The sequence below is a fragment of the Schistocerca gregaria genome, chromosome 2, assembly GCF_023897955.1.
Source record: "Schistocerca gregaria isolate iqSchGreg1 chromosome 2, iqSchGreg1.2, whole genome shotgun sequence".
Taxonomy (NCBI): Eukaryota; Metazoa; Arthropoda; class Insecta; order Orthoptera; family Acrididae; genus Schistocerca; species Schistocerca gregaria.
In genome coordinates, this window is record NC_064921.1 from 826,574,070 (window position 1) to 826,598,230 (window position 24,161).

At 39.9% G+C, this 24,161-nt stretch overlaps 2 protein-coding genes across 7 annotated transcripts in view; both read left to right on the plus strand.

Annotated features, from left to right (window-relative positions):
- LOC126335175 (uncharacterized) overlaps nucleotides 1-20,828 on the plus strand; it is a 224,843-nt gene extending 204,015 nt beyond the window's left edge. For all 6 annotated transcript variants that reach the window (XM_049998169.1, XM_049998163.1, XM_049998165.1 and 3 more), the window contains 2 exons: nucleotides 9,608-10,108; nucleotides 20,471-20,828. In XM_049998169.1, the coding sequence (XP_049854126.1) occupies nucleotides 9,608-10,108; nucleotides 20,471-20,785 (816 nt within the window). In that variant the 3' untranslated portion in view covers nucleotides 20,786-20,828. The remainder of the gene's footprint in view (nucleotides 1-9,607; nucleotides 10,109-20,470) is intronic.
- A 2,497-nt stretch (nucleotides 20,829-23,325) lies between these two features.
- LOC126335999 (nuclear receptor subfamily 2 group E member 1) overlaps nucleotides 23,326-24,161 on the plus strand; it is a 178,873-nt gene continuing 178,037 nt past the window's right edge. Inside the window, exon 1 of the mRNA XM_049999477.1 lies at nucleotides 23,326-23,461. Within this exon, the coding sequence (XP_049855434.1) occupies nucleotides 23,326-23,461 (136 nt within the window). The remainder of the gene's footprint in view (nucleotides 23,462-24,161) is intronic.

Below are 24,161 nucleotides of genomic sequence, written 5' to 3' on the forward strand. Positions count from 1 at the left end.
AACCCTCTCTAATACATTGTATAAAATCTGTATGAGTGATGAAGTCAAGTAAATGCACACTAAAACGTTTCTACAATAATTTGAGCAAATGAATTTTATCAGTTCTTAAAAATCACAGATGTGTAACAGCAAGAAAAAACTCATCAAAAAATTGAAATTGGTACCTGGGCACTAGGTAATCGAGCTATTTTCCGACATGCTATGACCACAAATTATATGTTAGAACATGCATTTTTGAGAGATCTTTCCTTTGTGCTCACCCGGGAAAAATCAGACATTGATGAACAAGGTGAATTAAACTGAAAACTCTGAAGTAGGATGAAAGGTGTTGTAATCTGAAATGTGGTGTGTGTGTGTTTTCCTTCTCTCAATGAGAGAAAGAGACAGGAGAAAAAATGAGTTTACTTCCCCAGTTGATGTTACAAGCTTATAAGAAGTCAGCTCAGTGAATTTCTGTACACTATGTAAAATTTAAATTTAAAAGAATGCTCAGGCACTACAGTTTCACTTCATAGCTTCTATCACTGCTGCCAATATTCACCATCTTATATACAGGAAAATGGGGTCCCGAAGCGCTCGGTGTTGAGCGTTTCCTTATTTCTAGTGGCCATTAATGGTCTGGCTGCAGCCGTGGGGTCGTCGGCGTCTCCTTCTTTGTATGCCGACGACTTCTGCATCTCATTTAGCTCAACGACTACGGGAGTCGCCGAACGCAGGCTGCAAGCAGCCGTTCGCAAGGCGGCATCATGGGCTCTGACTCATGGATTTCAGTTCTCTGCAGCCAAGACTCAAGTTATGCACTTCTACAGGCGTCGGACGGTCCATCCTCATCCGAAACTTTACCTCGACGGTCACCTACTTGAAGTGGTGGACACTAGCTGCTTCTTAGGACTCGTCTTTGATGCCCGGCTCACATGGGTTCCTCATATTACTCAGCTGAAGCAAAAGTGCTGGCGGCACCTCAACGCCCTCCGCTGCCTGAGCCACGCATCTTGGGGTGCAGATCGCTGCACGCTGTTGCGATTGTACAGAGCCCTTGTGCAGTCCAGTCTTGATTATGGGAGCCTGGCCTATGGGTCTGCATCACCCTCAGTGTTGACGTTGTTGGACCCCATACACCACTGTGGGGTTCGGCTTGCAACTGGCGCTTTCCGTAAGAGCCCCGTGGATAGTCTACTGGTGGAGGCCGGGGTTCCCCCGCTGCGGATTCGCCGCCACCGACTGCTCGCCGACTATGCTGTCCACGTGCATTGCTCACCAGGCCATCCCAATCATCGCCTGCTTTTCCCTGCCAGGGTCCTCCCTCTGCCCGACTGGCGACCTAAGTCTGGCCTTTCCATTGCTGTCCGTGTCCAGTCCCTGCTGTCGGACCTGGGGTCATTCCCTCTTCTGCCACCCTTCCAGGTCCGTGCACCCACGCCTCCCTGGTGTATGCCCCGGCCGTCAGTCCACCTGGACTTGGCACGGGAACCCAAGGACTCGGTTCCGCATGTGGCCCTCCGTCGCCGTTTTCTTGCGCTCCTCGCCTCATTTTCAGGCTGTGAGCCTGTCTACACTGATGGTTCCCTGGTGGATGGTCGTACTGCCTACGCTTTTGCTCACGCTGCCCATATTGAACAGTGCTCCTTGCCGGCTGGCTGCAGTATTTTTGCTGCAGAGCTGGTGGCCATATTGCGCGCTCTTGAGCATATGCGTTCCTGCTCAGGTACGTCCATCGTGTCATCTGCAGTGACTCCCTGAGCAGCCTCCAGGCTATCGACCGCTGCTATACCTCTTCTCCTCTGGTATCCTTTATTCAGCAGTCTGTTTTTACCATTACCCGCTCTGGTCGTTCAGTGGTCTTTGTTTGGACGCCAGGTCACGTTGGCATCCCGGGGAACGAGTCGACAGGCTGGCCAAAGGGGCGATCGACGCCCCCACTTTGGAGATCGGCCTCCCGGCTCGTGATCTGCAGCTGGCGTTGCGCCGTAAGGTGCTTGGGATGTGCCATGACGAGTGGCGTAGCCTGACTTCGCCGAATAAACTGCGGGCTGTTAAGGAGACGACCGATGTGTGGCGGTCCTCCCTGCGGGCTTCTCGCAGGGACTCTGTCATCCTGTGTCAGCTCCGCATCGGCCATACCTACCTGACGCATGGACGTCTTTTGCGTCAGGAGAATCCCCCCCCTGTGTCAGTGCGGGTCCCGGTTGACAATCGCCCACATTTTGTTGCAGTGTCCCCGATTGCGCACCCTTCGGCAGTCTTTTAATCTCCCGGGCACATTGCCTTTGGTTTTAAGCGACGATGCCTCCATGGCTGACGACGTTTTGAATTTTATCCGTGGTAGTCCTTTTTATGGTTCCATTTAGGGGGGTCCTGCCCCTTTCCCTTTCTGTGTCTTTCGGCAGTCTTTTAATCTCCCGGGCACGTTGCCTTTGGTTTTAAGCGACGATGCCTCCATGGCTGACGATGTTTTAAATTTTATCCGTGGTAGTCCTTTTTATGTTCCATTTAGGGGGGTCCTGCCCCTTTCCCTTTCTGTGTCTCTTGTCCTCGAGTCTCTCATTGGTTTCAGATTTTAGTGTGTATTCGGGTGGTAGACTCTTTCCCTTTTTTTTCTCATGGTCAGTCAACCAGTCTCCGGCCCTCTTCTTTTCTTCTGTTTCTTTCTGTCCGGTGTTCGTCTGTACTCTTCTTGTCTCTAGCGTTCGCTGCCACATTGGTGTTCTGGGAGGAGGGATGTCTCCTCCCCCCTTGGGGTTTTACCTGCTCCGTAAATTTTCGTCTCGCCTGTTTTTGGAATGGGGGACTGATGACCTTAGCTGTTTAGTCCCCCCTTAAACATCCCAACAACCACCACCACCACCATCTACAATATGTGGTGCAAAGTATGTATGCAAGTAATGTGTGTAGTTGTTGCAACTGTAACATGTCAGATTTGAACACAAAAGTCTTTAAAATGTGCTATTACGAAACCCTTGTTCTATTTCCTTGTGACATCTCTGCCGTAGCACATGATCTACATGAAAAATATATTTTCAACACTTCACAAAATGCTTTCACTCCTACCTGCACTCACACAGTTGAAGGGCCACTCCCCTCTCCACACATCCAAGAGGTGAGCATGTTTATGTATGATGGTCACGCCAAAAAAAATGCACACAATTTTTTTAAATCTATCTTTTATTCTACATGTTTGAAAATTTCTACAGTGCGTACATACATCCTCTTTATTAACAATATTTTCATTTCTCCACATAATTTCCATCCCTCTCAACTGCCTTACGCCATCTTGGAACCAGCGCCTGTATGCCCGCATGGTAAAATTCTAGACCAACCTGTTGGAGCCACTGTTTGGCAGCGTGTACTAGAGAGTTGTCATCTTCAAACCTTGTTCCACAAAGAGAGTCTTTCAGTTTCCCAAAGAGATGATAGTCACATGGAGCCAGGTCAAGACTGTAAGGCGGGTGTTTCAGTGTTTTCCATCCAAGTTTTGTGATCGCTTCTGTGGTTTTTTAACATCCTACTTTTGCCGATGTGATTGAACACGACTCAGTCGAGCTTGAAGTTTTTTCAGTGTCGTCACATATGCATCAGAATTTATGGTGGTTCCACTTAGCATGATGTTCACAAGCAAGAGTACTTTGGAATCGCAAAACACCGTAGCCATAACTTTTTCAGCAGAAGATGTGGTTTTGAATTTTTTTTCCTTGGGTTAATTTGCATGATGCCACTCCATTGAGTGGCACTTCATCTCTGGTGAAAAATAATGGCGCCATTTTTCATCACCTGTCACAATTCTTCCAAGAAATTCATCTCCACAATTCTAGTACTGTTCCAAAAGTTCACTGCATACCTTTTTTCTTGTTTCTTAGTGAGCCACTGTCAACATCCTGGGATCCCACATGGCACAAACCTTTTTTAATGCCAACACTTTCAGTATTCTGCAAACACTTCCTTCCCCTATCCCAACGTAGCGTGACAATTCGTTCACTGTGATGCGTCTGTCAGCAGTCACCAGTTCGTTAAGTCTCTGCACATTGTCCTGGAGTGTGTGCAGTACGAGGCTTGCCGCTGCGAGGACAATCCTCAATATTGCCATGCCCACTTTCATCATATAACCTGCTTGCCCACCAACTAACTGTACTGCGATCAACAGCTGCATCTCCATACACCCTTTTCAAACTCTTGTGGATGTTTCCCACTGTCTCGTTTTCACAGCACAGGAATTCTATGACAGCATGTTGCTTCTGACGAACGTCAAGTGTAGCAGCCATCTTGAAGACATGCTGTGACAGCAACACTCACGGGAACAGGTTGAACTAAGTTTTAAAACGAGTGGGAAGGATGTATCTACACACTGTAAAACTTTCACACATGCAGAATGAAAACTGTATTTTTACAAAAATAGTGTGCATTTCTTTTGGAGTGCCCCTCATACATTAGTGTGGTGTGGCAGCTGCGCTGGCTGTTGGGTGATGTAACAAGTCACCAGCCAATAACAGCTCACTAGCTGGAAATGACTGACATTTCCTTGATTTTGACTGGGCGTATTCTTTGATACTCAGTGTATGAATTTAAAATGTTGAAAATTAATGCTGTTACTAAATACAGTACAACGGAAATATGTGCAAGAAGATGAAACTGAGTTGTTAGTAGCACAAGAAAAGCTGGTGGCTGGGCACTATCATCACCTATTCGCTTGGCCCAGAACACTTTCCATCGACTGTCCTGTTTGTTGCTGCAACCTATGGTAGTTGTATCATAACTACACAGTAAGCTAAACGTTGCAAGTTGTGTTAGCAACTCCAATGGTGGATTATGTCACCATTTCCTCTCTCACATTTCCCCTCTCCGCAATGGACTAAAATATTCCCAAAACTCTGCCACCACCCGCAGTGTGAATCGCCTGTCTTTTGTGCCACTTTTAATACATTCACTCATGTCAGGTGTCAATAGGAAGAAAATGGGACAAAGTCAAGTGAGACATCGAGTAAGAGTGTAGAATTGGGATAAACCTTACTTGGAAGAAATGTAAAATTTGGGAATTTTTAGCATTGATCTTACGGGTTTTTCACAGGGGCTACAAATTTATGGCTTAGAATCATGAAAAATGTAAAATCGAAGTTATACTGTAGTTCTGTTCACCTGTATCCTCTGCTTGTCCACTTTTATCCAACAACAATAACTCCTATCTTTATTTCAAAACATGCTGAAACTGAGCTTCAGTACCTGACCCTAGTAATTGTGCCTTTCAAGATGTCCCTTACTAATTCATATGTTACTGTTTCCAATCCTCTCGCATGAAGGACATTCAACAACACGTTCCTGTTTACAGAACTGTAAGCTTTGGTAAGGTCGATGAAGGTCACTGCAGTATTTTTATCTTTCCTGCAGTGGCTTTCTAGTGTCCTTTTGAGTCCAAAAATCTGTTTATTACTAGTATAAAAAGTAAGTATGCACAATTATGGCTATAAATTAATAAAGAAAGATAATTATCTTGATTTTTATGGAAGTCATAAATTAGGATGAAATAGTGAGAAGCAATAGTTTCCACAATAGCAGATACATGTATCTAATCAGAACTTTGATGACAAAATGAGAAATTGTCAAGCAGCTTGCTCATGTCCAGTGTTTATCGTGATCTCTCTACTGGTGAGAGTTTGCTGTGAGATTGAAGTCCATAATGGGCAGATATGGTTCAGCAAGTTGTCACATACTTTGAAAACTTTTGAAGCAAAGCTGTTTCAGGTGAAGCTAAAAGCTATCCTAAATAACTAAGTGGTTGCATACACTCAGAAGGGGAGGCCACAATGTTGGGATCATAAGTTTACCTCAAACTTTGTACACCATTAATAGCCCATTAAAACAACATAATGTGTAAGCAGTCAGGTGCACTATTCTGGCTATTCTGAGAAAACCGCAAGAGACATTTTATGCATCTATTATGTAGTGGATGTATCTGTGCATAGGTGCTAGATGTTAGAGTTTGTGGTGCTAAGGTGGTTAGTGTCCAAGCTTTGTAAGATGAATGTGTATGAGGCAAATGTTTGACTCCTGCTCAAGCTTAATTTTAAATCTATATTTTTTCATCACTGGTCATATTATTTAATTTATATGGCATTTAAAAGATGATATAATTTTAAAAACCATGTGTATTTGCACGAAGTTTTAGTTACTTCATGTTATTTGACGACTTACTACTTTTAATTAAATTTAAACATTTGAACAAACATATTTACAACTATCAACAAGTAAATGAAGAAACACATAGAGATTCCCTGAAAATGTATGCCCATCATGATTTGCAAAATCTCTTATATGTGCAATCTGGCAAGGTACCCGGAACTACTTTGCACCTTGACATTTTGAGCTGCAGAGAAAGAGGCAGTCCCCATTTTGCATTTAAATTGTATAGCGGTGAGACGTTGGTAATGTAGCAAGAATGAATAGTGTACATGCGATTTTTTTGATTATCCCAGAATTTACACTTGTTCTTCAGAAATGAAGGTTTGAGCAGGGGGCAAACCCTCGCCTCATACACGTTCATCTTATGTAGCTTGAACGCTAACCACTTGACCCCCATGAACTCTAATGTCCAGCACCTACATACAGATACATCAGTTATGTAATAGACAGATAAAACTTCTCTTGAGATTTTCTTGGAATTGCCAGAGTAGTGCACCTTACTACTTGCACATTATGTTGTTTTAATGGCCCACTAAAGGTGTACAAAGTGTGGAGTAAATCTGTGATCCCAACATCATGGCCTCCCTTTGTCAGTGAATTCTCAATAACAACATGTAATATATTAAGAAGACTGTGTGTATCACTACTGTATGTAATTATTATAGTGACATAATTGCTTTAACATAAGAGACTTTGCAGATGTCATCACCTTAATTTCTATACGCTAAGGAAAAAAAACTATATGGTGGCATTTTCTGTCTCCCCTAATGCCACCTATTAGTTGCTACAGTTGCTGTAAGCTGTTTGCTTCGTATTCATTGATGGTGGGGTATGCATAGTACAAGATGTGATCAAAAAGTAATAAGAATTTTTTATTTTGTGGGCTTTATACATCCAGTTTTCATTTTTTTTTTTTTTTATCTTGTTGACACACGTGTTCCTGATATATATCTGCATTTTCAGCTGTTTTGAATATTTGGTTTTTCTTGTTGGCAGTCAAAAAGGTTGTACACGTTTTCAAGTGCCTGGTGAATTTATACTTTTGAGAAAGATGGATCAGAGAATTTGCATTAAATTTTGCTTGAAAATAAAATAAATTGCAACACCGCACTAGCTTTTGGCCAATTTACTACAAGTAAAACAGGAGCTTATGGATGGTATAAATGTTTCAAAGAGTGTTGAGAAGATGAAGACAACGACCAACGTGAATGCCCTAGTACATCAATGACTGATGAGACCATGTGGAAGAAGTAAAGAAAGTGGTTCGGAAAACTGTTGAATCACCATCAGAAAGGTGCCTGATGTTGTCAGCATATCCTTTGGCTCTTACCAAGCAATTTTTTGGATGTTTTGGGCATGAAACATGTTGCAGCAAAATCTGTTCCAAAATTGTTGTATTAAGTCAACAATGATCCAGAACTTCTATGAAGAGTTTTAAAAGGTGGTGATACATGGGTACACGGTTATGTCGAAAACAAGGCCCAGTCATCCCAAAGGAAACTGCCTGAAGAGCCAAGACTGAAAAAAATTTGGCAAGTTTGATCACATGTGGAGGTCGATCTTGTGCGGAGCTTCTACTCACTGTTCCCCCCCTCCCCGATTAAAATGGTAGAATGGCATAGTGCATTAGGAGTTCGTGCCTTATGGTAATAAAATCAGTGAGGAATACTGCCTGGAAGTTGTGCACTGTTTATGTGAAGCAAACTGAAGCAAATGACTAGAACCATGGCAAAATCACTTGTGAAAATTGCATCCTGATAATGCTCCCGCACACACCTCAATGGTTAATCAAGACTTTTGGCAAAAAAGAAAACTGTTATGTTGCCATAGCCACTATATTCACCAGTCATGGTTCCCTGCAACTTCTTTCTATTCCTGAGGCTGAAGATAACTATAAAAGGATGTTGTTTTGCCACCATTGATGAGGTAAAAACAGAACTGCTAAAGGAGCTGAACACCATAACAAAAAGTGAATTCCAGAAGTGCTTCCAAGATTGGAAAAAGTGCTGACACAAGTGTATTATATTTGAGGGGGATTACTTTGAAGGGTACAAAGTTGATGTTGAGTAAAAAATAAAGATTCTTGAAGAAAAACAAGTTCCCATTACTGTTTGAAAACAGCTCATACATAAAACAAAAGCCAGCCACCAGCATCTTTGGCATTCATTTTAATATTGCTGTTGGTAAGAGTACTGAAGAATACAGTGGTTTAAAGTATATGTGAAATGAATAGCCCGTTAGTTGTTGACAGGCATACTTTTTCATATGTGAGTTGTAATTTGAGAAGTGCACTGACTTCCGTGAAAAAAGAACTGTAGCTAAATTCAAGATTGATAGTACAGTAGCGATATTTAAACGACTGCAGTGTGGATTTCTCTACCATGTTTTTCATCAGTTTAAATATTCATATCTCACATGTTGTTAATATGTCACTGTTGATTTCTTTTTTTTTTCTTCTTTAGCCCACAGTCCTGGGTAACTTTTCTGCCTATTACCAACCAGACTGGATTACTCCAACCTATTTGTCTTACATCAGATGAAGGGACCTATCACCTTTCCTTTCTGTTTTTGCTAATATCTCTAATGTCTGTTGCTGGTGGGTACATTTCTGTATGTACTCCAATGAAGGTTGTGCTAGATAACTGGTATTGTGATGTACTGTTACCCCACATCTTGTTGCTTGCAGTTCAAATGACACATTTTGAGTTTACCTATAATATGCTGTGCATCCAATTGTCTCCAATGCTAGGTTATGTTAGTGTCACATTATAAAAAGAAATTACCGAGTGAGGTGGCGCAGTGGCTAGCACATTGGACTCTCATTTGGGAGGACAACGGTTCAATCCTGCGTTCAGCCATCCTGATTTAGGTTTTCCATGATTTCCCTAAATCGCTCCAGGTAGATGCCAGGATGGTTCCTTTGAAAGGGCATGGCCAACTTCCTTCCCCGTCCTTCCCTAATCCGATGTGACCGATGACCTCGCTGTCTGGTCTCCTCCCCCCAAAAAACAACAACAACAAAGAAATCACATTCAAAGACTTATCTTCCTTTGCAGTGTGGTTCTGTTTGATATTATGGCATACTTTAAATTGTGCACCACCATGCTGTTTGTCTAACAAAATATTGTTCAGCGTATTTCCTTACCTCCAGTTAGGCACACTTTTTCAACCCTGTTAAACATTATTGTAAATCAACTATCTTGGAACACAGTCAAATATTCATGCAGTACAAACCAAGCTTTTGGCTATTTATGTGCAAGAATTCTGCCATCTCTCTCTCTCTCTCTCTCTCTCTCTCTCTCTCTCTCTCATGGCTCTGTCTCCTTTCCTCTCTCCCAATTGTGTTGTCAGCCACCCTCCCTTAGCCTTTCTTCCCCCTGCATGCATGTGTTTGTATTCTTTTCTTTTTTTATTTTGTAAGTCATATCTTTCATTTCAGGTACATGCGAGACAAGTCAGCCCTACCTTGCTGACAAAATTTCCTGCTGATGCAAAAGGGAAATACACATCATTAATGAACCTCAAAAGTTTATTCTCCACCTTTTTACTTAACACAGGTTGTTGGGAAGTGCCATCAGAAAGTAAATTACATGAAATGAAGGTTGATGAATGGGAGATTGGACTTGCATTGTGGTATAGAGGCAGTTTGTCAGACCATCGCAGATGTAATACTGCAACCTGTTTACACCTTCCAATTGGAATTCTTAAATGGGTATTATTGTTTGGTGTATTAGATGTAGGAGTTCACATCTCAGAAGGCAAACTGCCAGTGGATTTGAATGGTCCAGAACCACACCTAGAGATACAGTCAAAGTATGGTCATTTTATTACAGAACTTGTAACACTGGTTGAACAGTCTCCAGCAGTACTTCAGGTGTTAGACATGTGCTGGAAGGAGCAAACAAGAAATCCTATACAGTATTTCCCACCACATGTTCAGGTCAGTATATGGGATTTGTAACTAAAATTATTTTTGTCACATATATGAAGTGTCACATTTTGTTATTGAATTTTAGCTTAAAATGTAATGCTGACTAATGTTTTAGATTCTTTTTATGTATTTGTTTTGTGTATAGTCATCATATGATCAATTTTGCAGATGTTGTGTAGATTGTGACAACATTCTCTGCTTTATTTCTTTGTTTGTTGTCATTGGTATTGATGTACTGGCTGAAAAAATAAGGGGTGGAAGTGCAGTACTGTCTACTGTAAGTGATGTAGCCAACAGGTACACATTTGCGTTCCACAGTTGTTTACTTTCACTTTTCACAACCCCCCATATACACATTTAATATGGCCAGTGCACTGTTGTGTAACTTTTGATAAGCCTAAGTAATAGTTTTCTGGCGAACATCCACATACCGCTGCAATATTTTAGTGTTGAATATCAATGAGCAGTAAAAAATATAGCCACATAATTCTTATTTCTTGAAGAATAAAAAGGTAAGTATGGAACAGACACTGTAATGGTTTTAACACACGGCCTAATTGTGTAACACTTATTTCGCAGTTAAGTTGAAGCATTGTTGTTGTTCTAACCAACACAGGTTTCTCGTCTGAAACTCGGCCATGGACTGACTGACTCGTGACCAAAAATCGAGCCCTTATATATCCTCACAATAATAGGTACTGAAACTACACATTGTTTGAAGTTAAATTTACAGACTTTTGACAAAACTGTTAATTACTTTGGAATTAATGAAGGGCTGGTTTTCTAACATGTTTTCGAATTGAGCCAAATAGATCCTTTAAGAATATTATTAGTTGTTCCTCCAAATGTTTATCATTAGTACAGAATTTATATTTGTTTATAAGTCAACAATAGAATTTAAGTTACAAAACAGTTACTGATTTCACCCTGTAACAAAAGATACTAACTAGGAACACTCAAAATAAATTAGAAAATCAATTACATCCATAAAACTAAGCACAACATTAGATCTGGTGCTATATTCTTTAAAACTGAGGGCCACCCTTTCTTTTTTATGAAATTGCAAATTATATTGACGGATGTTAATGGTAATTAGTTAAAATTGAAAAAAAGGAATTTTAGGGAGGCAGATGGCCAAATAAGAGGGGAAGTAAAAACATCCTAGCTTGCTTCATCACAAGATGTATGAAGGTTCGTTTTAATTAAGATTTATGTTATTATAATTTGAAAATATTCTAAAAAAAGGACAAAATTAAAGGAAATTATGAGTATTATTGGGCACAAGACAAATAAACTACATCATTAGCCATGAAACTAATAAACTATGTTAGGTAAAATGATATTCATCCCTCTGATGACAGTAGCAGTGAAACTTATGACATTACATGCAAATCGTAGGTGGCTTACTTAATTCAACAGTAGCAGAAAATGTAGAAACAGAAACATGTTATCAAAAGCTGAGTCATCACATACAGTGCAATCTCTACTAGCACACATCAGTTTTTCAGACCTAATTGTAAATGAATTCAGGAAAATCATTATGTCACTAAAAATACAGTAAATCTTCTTTCTTGATCATCTTTCAAATTGAAATCTGAAGTCTTATGCTGATCTGACAGCTCCACTTGAAGAGAGAAGTGATCTCTAATTTAAAACCCATCTGCCTCCTTTTGTCCCATATTCTGTAAATATTTGGAAAAGTGGCTTATAACATAATATTAGTGCACTTTTCTGACAATAACATTTTGACAACAGCTCAGTTTTGCTTCCATAAAGAATTCTTTACAGAAAAGGCTACACGTGATCTCATAATTTTAGTTCTGGTAGTAGTAATCAAGAAACTCAATCCTGATGGCATTTTCTGTGACCTTATTAAGATCTGTTATTATATATACCGGTGATTTCCGAATTGTGTGTCATAGCTGTGCCTTAGTTGATGCAGTTGTGTATTTTTTTTTTTTTTAATTATATATTTTATTTTTTCCCCTCACCTCTACTTCCTCTCCTGTACCACTGTATCTTTCTCAGAGCAACATCCACCATCCTAAATTATTTGTTGGATGTATTCCAGTCTCTGTCTTCCTGTGCAGTTTTTGCATTTAAGGCTCCCTCATGTACCATAGAGATTGTTCCCTTATACCTTGACATGTCTCCCATCCGATCCCTTATTTTAGTTAGTGTTGTCCATATATTGCTTTCCTCACTGAGTCTTCAAAGAATTTCCTCAGGTCTAGTTTTATCGTATCAGTCCACTTCATTTGCAACATCCTTCTAATACATTGCATCTCAGACACTTTATCTTCCCCCCCCCCCCCCCCCCCCCCCCCCCCACAATGGGTGAATCACTTCCGTATGATGCCGTGCCCAGATGTACATTCTCAAAAATTTCTTTCTCAAAGGGACACCTATGTAGACTTCTTTTAACAAGTAATGTTCTCTTTGCCTGTGACAGTCAGTTACTTATCTCCTCCTTGCTTTATCCGTCTTACCTTATTTTGCTTCAGAGTAATTCCTTCACTTTGGTGGTCATCAGTTCTGTTGTTAATTTATCACTAAACTTTTCTCTGCTACTTATCATTGATTTTTTTACTCTGAATCCATTTTCTGTGCTTAGTAATTGTCATTCTAGTCAACAAGTCCTGTTATTCTTCCTCATTTTCACTAAAGATAACAATGGCATCAACAAAGACTATCACTGATGTTGGTCCTTCTCAAATTTTAATCCCTTTCCTGAACTTCTTTTTTTTATTTTTGCCATTACTTCAATGTACAGGTTGAAGAATAGGGGAGAAAGATTGCATCCATATCTTGCACCCTTTTTAGTCTAAGCACTTTTCACTTGATCTTGCATTCTAATTGTTTCCTCTTGGTTCTCGTAGATACTGTATGGTTATTACCCATCTCTGCTGATAGGTTACACTTTCTTTCAGAGTTTAGAACATTTTGCACCATTTTTATCTTGTTGAGCACTTGTTTACATTTTTTTTGAGATTTTAAACATTTTTCACCATTTTTTATCTTGTTGGGTATATCAGAACTGCCTCTGTGGTGTCTTTACTTTTCTTTTCCATTCATCTCAATACTATTCCTACCAGCTCTTAAGCTGATTGTATAATAGTTCTAGAAATTGTCTACATTTGACATTTTTGGGAGTATATGGATTCTATTCTTGTGGAAGCCCAATGGGATCTCTGCAGTCTCAATTTTACACTCCAACTTGAATAATTCAGTTACCTTTTCCAGCAGTTGTATTACAAAGTACCAATTTTTTTTTCTTTTCAATTAATTCCACCAAACATTATTTTGATCTTTCTATATGCTGAATCAGTTCTTCCAATGACCATTTCTTTTTTGGATTTCTTCATACTTTTGCTGCAGGCTTTTCGCTTTAGTTTCCCTGCTTTAGAATGACAGCTAGTTTCATGCAGCTCTCCATGTTTGTGTATTCTGTGCAAGCCTCTTCATCTGCACTGCTTGTTGTAGTCAAGCATTGGCCTCTGTCTGCAATTTCTATCCCCTACATAGCACTCCATTACCAAATTGATGATTTCTTGGTGTCTTAAGATTTGTCCCATCGAATGTTCTTTCCTTTTAGTCAGATTGTGCCATAAGTTTATTTTCTCCCAAATTCAGTTTTGTACCTCCTTGTGAGTAACCTGATCTTCCTATCTCCAGCTTTCTTCTGTTGGACCACATTTCAAAAGTTTATATTCTCTTATTATCTGAACTGTTTATCATCCATGTTACATCTACATCTATGTATGTACTCTGCAAGCCAGCATACGATACGCATGGCGGAGTGTACCATGTGCCACTATTAGTCATTCCATTTCCTGTCCCAATCACAAACAGAGCAAAGAGAAAACTATTGTATCTAAGCCTCCATGTTGTTGTTGTTGTTGTTGTTGTTGTTGTGGTGGTGGTGGTGGTGGTGGTGGTGGTAGTTTGATGCAGCTCTCCACACTACTCTACCCTTTTCGAGCCTCTTCATCTATGAATAACTGCTGCAACCTACATCCTTCTGAATGTGCTTATTTTTTTCATCTCTTGGTCTCCCTCTACGATTATTACCCTCCACACTTCCCTCCAGTACTGAATTGGTGATCCCTTGATGTGTCCCATCAACCAATCCCTTCATTAGTCAAGTTGTGCCACAAATTTCTTGTCTCCCCAATTCTTTTCAATACTTCCTCATTAGTTAAGTGACTGATCCAGCTAATCTTTAGCATTCTCCAGTAGCACCAGATTTTGAAAGATTTCATATGAACCCTAATTTCTCTTGTATTCTGCAAGATGTTACCCTCCAGACAAATATGTTCAGAAAAGACTTCTGACCATTTAAATTTATATTAAGTGTTAATGAATTTTTTTCTTTCACAAACACTTTTCTTGCAGTTGCCAGACCGCAGTTGTATCCTCTCCACTTTGACCATTACCAGTTAGTTTGCTGCTAAGATAGCGAAACTCATCTATTACATTTAGCATCTCATTCACTAAACTTATTCACTGCTATCACCTAATATTTACTTAAATCACATTTAATGACCCATCAGGTTTAATAAGTCATGGTTGCAAAACTGTGATAAGGATTGTCTAAAGGAGAATGCAAAAACTGGTAAAAGCTGATCTTAGAAAGATCAGTTTCGGTTCCAGAGAAATGTAGGAACACAGAGGGAGTTGACTCTACTACTTATCTTAGAAGATAGATTGAACAAAGGCAAACCTATGTTTTGAGCATCTATAGATCTAAAGAAAGAAACATGTTGTCTTGGTGATGCTGGGCAGCTTTTAGGATAGTTAATAATTGCACTGTACAGTACACAGCTGTACTACCATATTGTAGTTGAAGACATTTGATTTTGGTCCACAATCCAACCATCATTGTGTCTCAAAAAGCAGTGCAGATATGCATTGTTGAACTGCAGTGCCAAATACAGTTAATAGAAATTCCATTATTATTACTATTTGCCAAATTCAACTAATAGAAGTTCCATTATTATTATTATTATTATTATTATTATTATTATTATTATTATTATTATTATTATTACTACTATTATTAACTTTCTACATGTAACAGTTACATCCTGACTTCATCAGAGACAGTTGGGTCCACCCTGTTTCCCCACTTGAATTAAGAGATGGTATGATTAAGGACCAAAATCAATTGTCTTCAATAAAAATAAAGTAGCACAGCTGTGTATTGTACAGTGTAGTTCTTAGCTGTTTAAAGAAAGGTTTTGACAATGTTGACTGGAATACACTATTTGAAATTCATGAAATACAGGGAGCAAGAGATAACCTACCTCCTTTGCATAAGCCAGACAGGTGTTATAAGAATTAAAGGACATTAAAGGGAGGAAGTAATAGTTGAGAAGGGATTGACACAGGGTTGTAATCTATCCCAGATGTTATTCAAGTTGTACACTGAGCAAACAGCAAAGTAAATGAAGGAGAAATTTGGTGGGGATTAAAGTTCAGAGAGTAAAAGAATGGGTGGTGCACTGAAAAGATACTGTAAGATAAACATCAATAAAAGTAAAACAAGGGAAATACACTGATGACCCAAAATATTATGACCAATTGTCTGATAGTATGTTGGTCCACATTTAGAATACAACACAGCAGTGATTCTGCAAAGCATGGGTTTAACAAGTTCTTAGAAGGTCGCAGGAGGTACGTGGCACCAGGTGTCTATGCACAGGTCATGCAATTCCAATAAACTATTGGTCGGTAGTTTTTGAATGTGTAGCTGGCATCATGTAACATGCCAGATGTGTTCTGTTCTGTTAAGGCAAGGCAAATTTGGTGGCCAAGGCAACTATGTGAGATCTCTGTCACACTCCTCAAACCACTGTAACATGGTTCAAGCCTTGTGACATGCACAATTTATCCTGCTGGGTGATGCCACTGCCATCAAGGAAGATATTAGGCATGAAGGGATGTAGGTGGTCTACAGAATGTTCATTCAGTCGACTGGTGTCATGGTGCCTTCAGTTACCACCACCACATGCCTCATGGAAGCAGAAGTTAGTTTAGTTATATTACTTGTTCCATGGATCATGAACACGATTCTTTCGTAATGATGTGGAACGTGTCAAAGTACAAAAGATTCATTTATCCCAAATAATCTTTGTTAGTCTTATATACGGTACAATTGTTAATACTTACTGTATTTCTTTAGCCTATGTCTAAAAATTCATCTATGGAGTAGAAGGAGTTGTCATGCAGGAATTCCCTTAACTTACTTTTGAATGCCGATTGGTTGTCTGTCAGACTTTTGATATTGTTTGGCAAGTGACCAAAAATCTTTGTGGCAGTATAATTCACCCCCCTTTTGTGCCAATATCAAATTCAATGAACGGTAGTGAAGGTCACCCTGTCTCCTAGTATTGTAGCTGTGGACTGTGCTATTAATTCTGAAGTGATCTGGGTTACTAACAACAAATTTCATTAGGCTGTATATATATTGTGAAGCTACTGGCAATATCCCAAAGTCTTTAAATAATTGTCTACAAGATGATCTTGGATGAGCCCCAGACATTATTCTGATAACACGTTTTTGTGCAATAAATACGTTCTTTCTTAGTGATGAATTGCCCCAAAAGATGATTCCGTAAGAAAGCAATGAATGAAAATATGCATGGTAAGCTAACTTACTGATATGCTTGTCTCCAAAATTTGCAATGACACTAATAGCATAGGTAGCTGAGCTCAATCGTTTCAGTAGATTGTCAATGTGTGTCTTCCAGTTTAAATTCTGATCAATACAGACACCCAGAAATTTTGAACAATCTGCTTTAGCTAATGTTTAACATAGGATGTTACTGCCCGTCCAGTGCTTCTATGGTGCAGGGTATGTTTCGAACAGCAGATTGCATGAACAGCTTATCTAGACACAACCATCAAGCTAGTGTAACAAGAAACGTGATTCATCCAACCAAGAGCCACATTTCCATTGATCGACAATCCAAAAGTGATGATCCCATGCCAATTACAGTTGTGATTTATGATGTCACTGTGTCAATGTGGGAACACATAGCTGCTGTCTTCTGTGAAACCCTTGTTCAAGAATGTACACTGAACGCTGTGCTCTGAAGGACTTGTACCTGCACCAGTGCTGCTTCTGTCATATGTTCTGCCATGGATTGCTGCCTATCCTGCTCTACAGAGTAGCAAGCCTTGGACTTCCAAGTTCTGTGAAGAGGCCTGGAGGGCTATACCTTGTGCCTGCTCATAGTTTTGCCATCCTTCAACCAGTTCCCAAAGATTCACATAACAGCAGCTAGGAAACAGTTGACCAGCTTCACAGTTTCCAAAAATGCTCATTCCCAGGCTCTGGTTTCTAACAATCTACCCTTTGTGTAAATCACTTATGCCAGTTGAGTTCCCCATTTGCAGGTTGTATTATTGCTAGAAAGATTCCCCATTTGTCTTTGGCCCACTTCTATGCTTTTCTTACCCTGTTGTGTCTACAGTGCCACCAGGTGGCATTTAGTCTTGTGGTGGACATGGGTCTTAATGTTTTGCTCATCAATGTAGAATGTTGGTAAATCAAACCAGCTGATGATGAGGGAATTTGAGTAGAAAATGAGATACAAAAAGTGACAGAGAAACTTCATGACTTTCATCACAGACAAAGGGTGAGTCAGATGGCTACAAATAATCTAGTGTTTAATAATGTGAAGGCCATTTTGATGAATATTTTCCATGAAACTAAAATCAGCTTTTTACTATCTGCAAAAAAGCAAACCAAATGTAAAAACAGAAAGCAGGCAGTTCACCTACCTCTAGGAAGTGCCATGCCTTTTTAAGAAATGAAACTGATTTCCACTTCCCGGAATTTCAAATTTAAAGAGATGTTTCTCAGGTTCATTCCATTGTCACCCTTAGTGATGTGTCACATTTGATGAAAGCTAAGCAATATGCAATTTCTGACATAAAGTGTGTGTGTGTGTGTGTGTGTGTGTGTGTGTGTGTGTGTGTGTGTGTGTGTGTTGTCTTTTGATGAAATGAAACTCAGTGGAAGTGTGACATTTGATGAAGTGGAGACTCATGTTGTAGATATTCAGATGGCAATGGCATTACTAAACTCAATGTACTTTATAGTGTTGATGCCGTCATTTCAGATCTTGGGCCATAAAATCAATGTGTCTGGTACAAAATGTGCATTGATCTCATGAATTAGTGTTTCCTATGGATCTTTTCTGATGTCCTTTACTTGTAGAAATTACTTTGCAACCACTTTGTTGATGATGGCATAAAGCTTTCCAAAGGGAAATAATTACAAAAGTGACACTCAACAAGCTGCTATCATTAGATAGTGCTGGAGTTAAAATGTGTCACAAACTACCACAGTTTCACCTCATTGTTAAAATTAGGAATGCTCAGGCAATTTGTTATCTGCTGCCAGAAGAAGAGCAAACAGCAGACTTCTTTCATCTTGTTAATGGCTAATCTGACATTCTGAATTCTCGCAGAATAATTGACAAAAAGACATCAGCGATTGCTTATGGCACTAATGAACAACTCCAGTGAATGATTCTTGATAAAATGTATTTTTTATGTTAAAAATGTAGGCTGGCAACAAAGCAACTATTGTCATTCCAGAAAGGATTCCTAACATCAATTAATTATTTATTTGTCCTTCGTTCTGACCTTCTGTCACTTGGTGTTAAGTGTGTTTTAATAAGATGGCTGAACCAGGATTGCCTCAAAAAGTTATAATCACAGACCAGAGGCATTGATCATTTCTAACAACCACCTCCTCCCAATGAAGTGAAACATCACTTGCATTTGTTGCTTCTTGGAAAGTACACCCAAGACATTCGACTGTCAAACATTTCATCTGTAAGACTGGAAGATGACCAACAATAGTTCCTGTCATTGAGTTTTCTTTGTGGAATTTTCCCTGATATGTATGAAGCAATGGCCATGCTAGATGGGAAAGCAGAGATACCAAAGTTTCAGTTAGAGGCTGCTGCACCATGTGCTGTGACAGAATGTGTTGGAACGCTTAGCATAAGGTTTCAGATATGTGCACATCATGCTGTAAAATATGACAACACAGTGGGATCACCATTGAGTGAACTACTTTGCTCTCCTCCAATGTTCCTCTCAAAATATTGGATGGAGAGAATTTATTATTGTTAGTGCCGTCCAACAAGTGGATGCGACACAGCTCAGAATCTGAGCTCCTTCTCAGTGAGGCTAATGGAACCAACACTGTCAAAATATTTCTAAGAGGTTAGTCAACATGATGTCTCGCAAGAATGGTCTCCTCCTGTAATTGATTTACTAAAGACATTACAGGACACTTGAAAAACTGTGATGTTTATTGATGTACTGGTATACTGATAAATGGGCCAAACACATCCATACAAGACTCAGCTAGGAGAATATTGTAATAGGCATACAGCTGGTTGACCACAACCAGGTTAAGAGTTAATCTTACAAAAATTCACATAATGGAGTTACAAACAAATAAAAATGTCCTACAGGTATGATGAGTAGAGATCAATAGGCACACTTGAAATATGCCTCCATATGTGAAATCCATGAGCTTCCCAGTGGAGAGTGAAGTGAGGTGGTAGTTCAGGTCCCCTGCTCTTCACTCTTGTAATTTATGAGAATGTTTCATCTGGGGAATATAAATTCCCGTTAATGTTTAGGTTCATGTTTTTGCAGCATATAGACAGCTGATAGCATTCATAGATGAAAAGAGAAGCCGATAAGTGTAAGATGAAAAGTAGTGTCCTTTTTTCCAAAGTAGCTGCCTTCCAAATAATATGCATAATATCCTGATTTATAATATATTTAAATTATTAGAATAAGAAGAACGACATGTTATCTAGAAGTAATTCCTATGAGTGTATTACACTAGTTATGATCAGTTAGTATATTTTACAGAAATAGCCCGGAGTGGTTGTTTCTGTCCGTTACTGAATTCTTTATCCCTGTAGGTTCTCCTTCATGACAGTGTGTACAGAATACGGTGGATGAATGCTTGTCACTATGTATTGTTTTCTGCTGTGTAACTTTTGTTGCATTTCCATGTAATTATTCTGTTTTCATATTTTGTGATTCATCTGTGATTTGGTATCTAATCTCTTTTCAAAAGTGTTAATTTTGTGAATACTTGACCCTATTTTGCTGTGTGCCGAGGTCAATTTATGTCTTTTATTGTGTGATGGTGGTGTTATTAATGGTGTAACATTGTTGTGTTTGTTTCTACAGTACAAAGCATTATTGCAATAAGATACCGTAGAGTCCACATACATATTTATGTTTTTAGAGTAGACTGTTTATTAATGTTTGTGTTTCATTCTTCTGTCCTCGACCATACTTAGTCTTCCTTTGTTTTGTTCACAGCATTTGACAGCTGTATCAGGTGTAGTGCTATTTGCCCGAGAATCTGTTTTGAGTCGCATTTTGAAAAGCACTGATACAGCTGGTTTGTTGTGCCGTGGACTGCTGTCTTGCCTACAGCGGTGGACGGCGGACGTGTTTACATTTTCAACTGATGCAGAATTTATTTGTAGACGAACATTTGTTAATCCAGTAGTGGTCTCAAGAGTTTCAGGGTTTACTCATAAGTTAGTTACAAAAATATCCAAAAAGTACAATATCACTGTACCTGGTTCATATTTTTCACGTGTTAGAAATCCTCAAGGTGAGACACTGTAAATTAAGCACCTCCAAAATAAAAGCAAGTTTATTTTCTTATGAAGCATTAGTTTTTTTTAAATTGTTCATGGTTTCCTTAACATGATGAAATAAGTAAATAGTGAATCATTGTTTGCATTCAATACAGAAGTTGCTATTATTTTATCTATTTTGCCACACATTTGTCACCTAAAGAGGGCATACAAAGAGAGGATGCTGCCCCCACATTGTGCATTCTCTTATCTTAGTTATTAGATATCAGGACTTCATTCAGCCTCAAGGGTTCTTCCCGGTACATTGGGTCTGCTAATACACAAGTACTTCGTACTTCTAGTAAGCAGTAGTGAAATACCATGACCAGGGTGTTAGAAGGAGCACCACCACCCTTTCCTGGTACTTCCTCTTGCAGCCAGAACAACTAATCAAGAAACAAGAGAAGTGGTACTTCTATTGAAGATACCACCTCCAGCTGTCTCAACTCCAAGCAGGCCATTTAGCCCTGATAAACACATGCATAAGGTGTGCTGAGTACCACTGCAACTTTACCACCAAGAATGGCTTTGGGTTACACCATCACTGTACTCACCTAGACATTAACAATGAAAGGAAACAAGCATGCTGAATGGAGGAGGTGGCCTTCTCATTTGCTCAGAGGGAAGTCGAGCTCTTCATGAACAGCAACTTCTTCTTTATTAATCAAGGTCTGGTCCCTCTCTTCCCTCATCAGACTCTTGAAATTGTTTAGTGCCACTGTAGGAAGCCTGCTCATAAAGCGAAAATTAGGGACTTCTTTGCTGCCATCCAGAAGATCCAGAATGAAGAAAGTTGCCTTCAGAGGGGTCTGACCCTCCACCTGGTTCTGAACCAAGCACATCAGCAACAGTCACTAGCACCTTTTGGAGACACCTTGGGGAATTGCTGGCCTCTGCAGAGTGCTTTTCAGTTTTGAATTCCATAATGACCTTACTTCCTTGCGGTCTCTGCATGATTTGCAGCAGAGTAGGACACAACGAAGAGCCATCTACTGCACCAACCACCCAAGCAGCAGTCAGCCGGAGGACCACATTGACAGAAGAGGAAGTGGTAATACTGGGAGCCTACCATGTGTCCCAACACCTTCGGGAGGAAACATGTCTTGCATGTAGGGCTTCTTGGATGGCCACTTGCTACAGACACCATTCGACATTCAGGACTGCTAGATTTGAGAAAGGACCCCTTCACTAAAAGGCTCGTTCCCAATGCAGGCTTCATTAGTGATTTGCACCTGCCACAGTTGAAGCCTATTGAGTGATGAGAGGAGGATCTCCCTAATGAACACACAGTAGTCTAACAGCCTTGGATTCATTGACACTACCCACAATCTTGGTCACATTGTCCTCACACGTCACTAGATATAATCAATGAATTTATCTGGTAGGTCATGGGGCAGCTCAGAGTGGCATTGACTAATGACTCGAAAGCTTTAGAAACATTCAGAGACACTGCACCAACATCCCCCAATGACTTTCGTCCTATCACTACCTGCTCAGTGGTCACTAGAGCCTGGGCGCATGATGCAATTGGATAAACACTGGGGACTTCAAGAGTACCCAAGGTGGTCAATCACATTGTCCTATCGTGCTTCTGGACCCATGACACCAACATAAAATATCACTATTCTGTTTTGGCTTACCTTGCATACAGGTAACCCCAGCAGGCATTCACTGTGTCTGTTGAGCTCCACTTTCGAACACAAGAGAAAGTGCAGGAGCCAAATACTGTGGCAGCCAAGGACAGCAACATTCTTGTCATAGATGCCCGGACCCTCTGGGGCCACCTGTGCATGGACTGGTGTTACATCGAAGAGGCAACACACTGTCCAACCAACAGGCAGTCTAAAGACCTGCAACCTGGAATGGAGGAGATGACAACAACAGCCACTTTGAACTGAACTGGACAGGACTGAGGAACCTTCAACCACTACTGTCATCTGCTCTGTGTGCTTCAAGACTTGAGAGCTATCATTGCTCCACATGTCTGTTACTTGACACCAAAGTTTCCTCCTGCGTGTTTGATCATACGACAGCCACAGAGCTGATGCGTGGGGTCGGCGTCAGATCAGCTGGAAAGACTGACTTTATTGTTCCCTGATGCCCTGGGAACATCTAAAAATGGCATGACTACTTACTGCTCTGTTGTTTGTTTTGGTGGACTCTATATTTGTCATTAAAAATAATTTCTCGTAAGTTTGAGTTGTTGAAACTTATTATTTAATAAACCATGAATATTGTTTATAATGGGTTGTAGTACAGAGGAGATGGGTTAGCTCATGTAGTGTTTCCAATAAGAAAAATTGAAATTACATTTTGTATTCATCTGACCACTTGTAAATATAAAGACAGATGCACTGAGCTGGGAAATACTTTTATGTAACTGAACCTACCAAAATGCATGATTGTAAGTATTCTCACAGTGAAGTAACAACTCTCACTAAGATGTATTTTGTTGTGCCTGTCTGCAACTCAACATCTCCACCATGGTGAGTAGGAATCTCTCCTCTTTATAATATTGTCATATCAACAATGGAGACATTTGATAGTGGTACTGTAGTGATTACTGTGAGTGAAGTTAGGAATCTGACTGTTCAGTGCCTGGAAAATGTCACCAAGTTGAAACGAGTAATTGATGAAGCGTGGAATAATGAAGGTCTTCATGAAGGTAGTGCTACAGAACGTATTGCTGCTTCCAGCTACTCATCGACTGCGATAAGTTCCAGTGACTCTGAAATCAGTTACGTGTAGCCTCCGCCGGACAACGCATATGCCTGCAGCTGGCAATTGCTGGAGATATATAGACAAAAAGTTTCCTTATTTTTAAATAGTATACTTTATTTCTACATGCCTTGCCTGTGTTGCTTGTAACATGTAACGTTTCAGCTCGTGAAACCACTGTGAGAATAGTTTCACGTAACTTAATAAAGCGAGATATTATAATATGCTTTTAGTGCCATTCGCTATCTTGAGTTTGCTCTTAGAGGTTGGCTTTAATCGGCATTAAAAAAACAAGTTGATGTATAGTTCTGCCGCAAATAGTTGATAACCCTTTTCTCGGATACGTTGCACAAAATGATGTTGTAGTTAGGATAGTAGTTTAGTCATTAGTCACTTAAAATCAGTCATACCTCATGGCGGCCACTGCCAACATTGCCCAAAGTAAGATGTAAGTGAAGGGGCCCTTACACATTCAGTAATACCATCAATCTGTCAATATAATGACTGCCTGAGGATGCATAGTGACACTGACAGTGTTAGAAATATTGACAAGCCGCACTGATGACCCCACAAGTATTCTCAATATTGTCAATAAGTAGTAAGTCTGTGAGGTTGAACACGACAGTTTGACAATATTCACCTTTCAG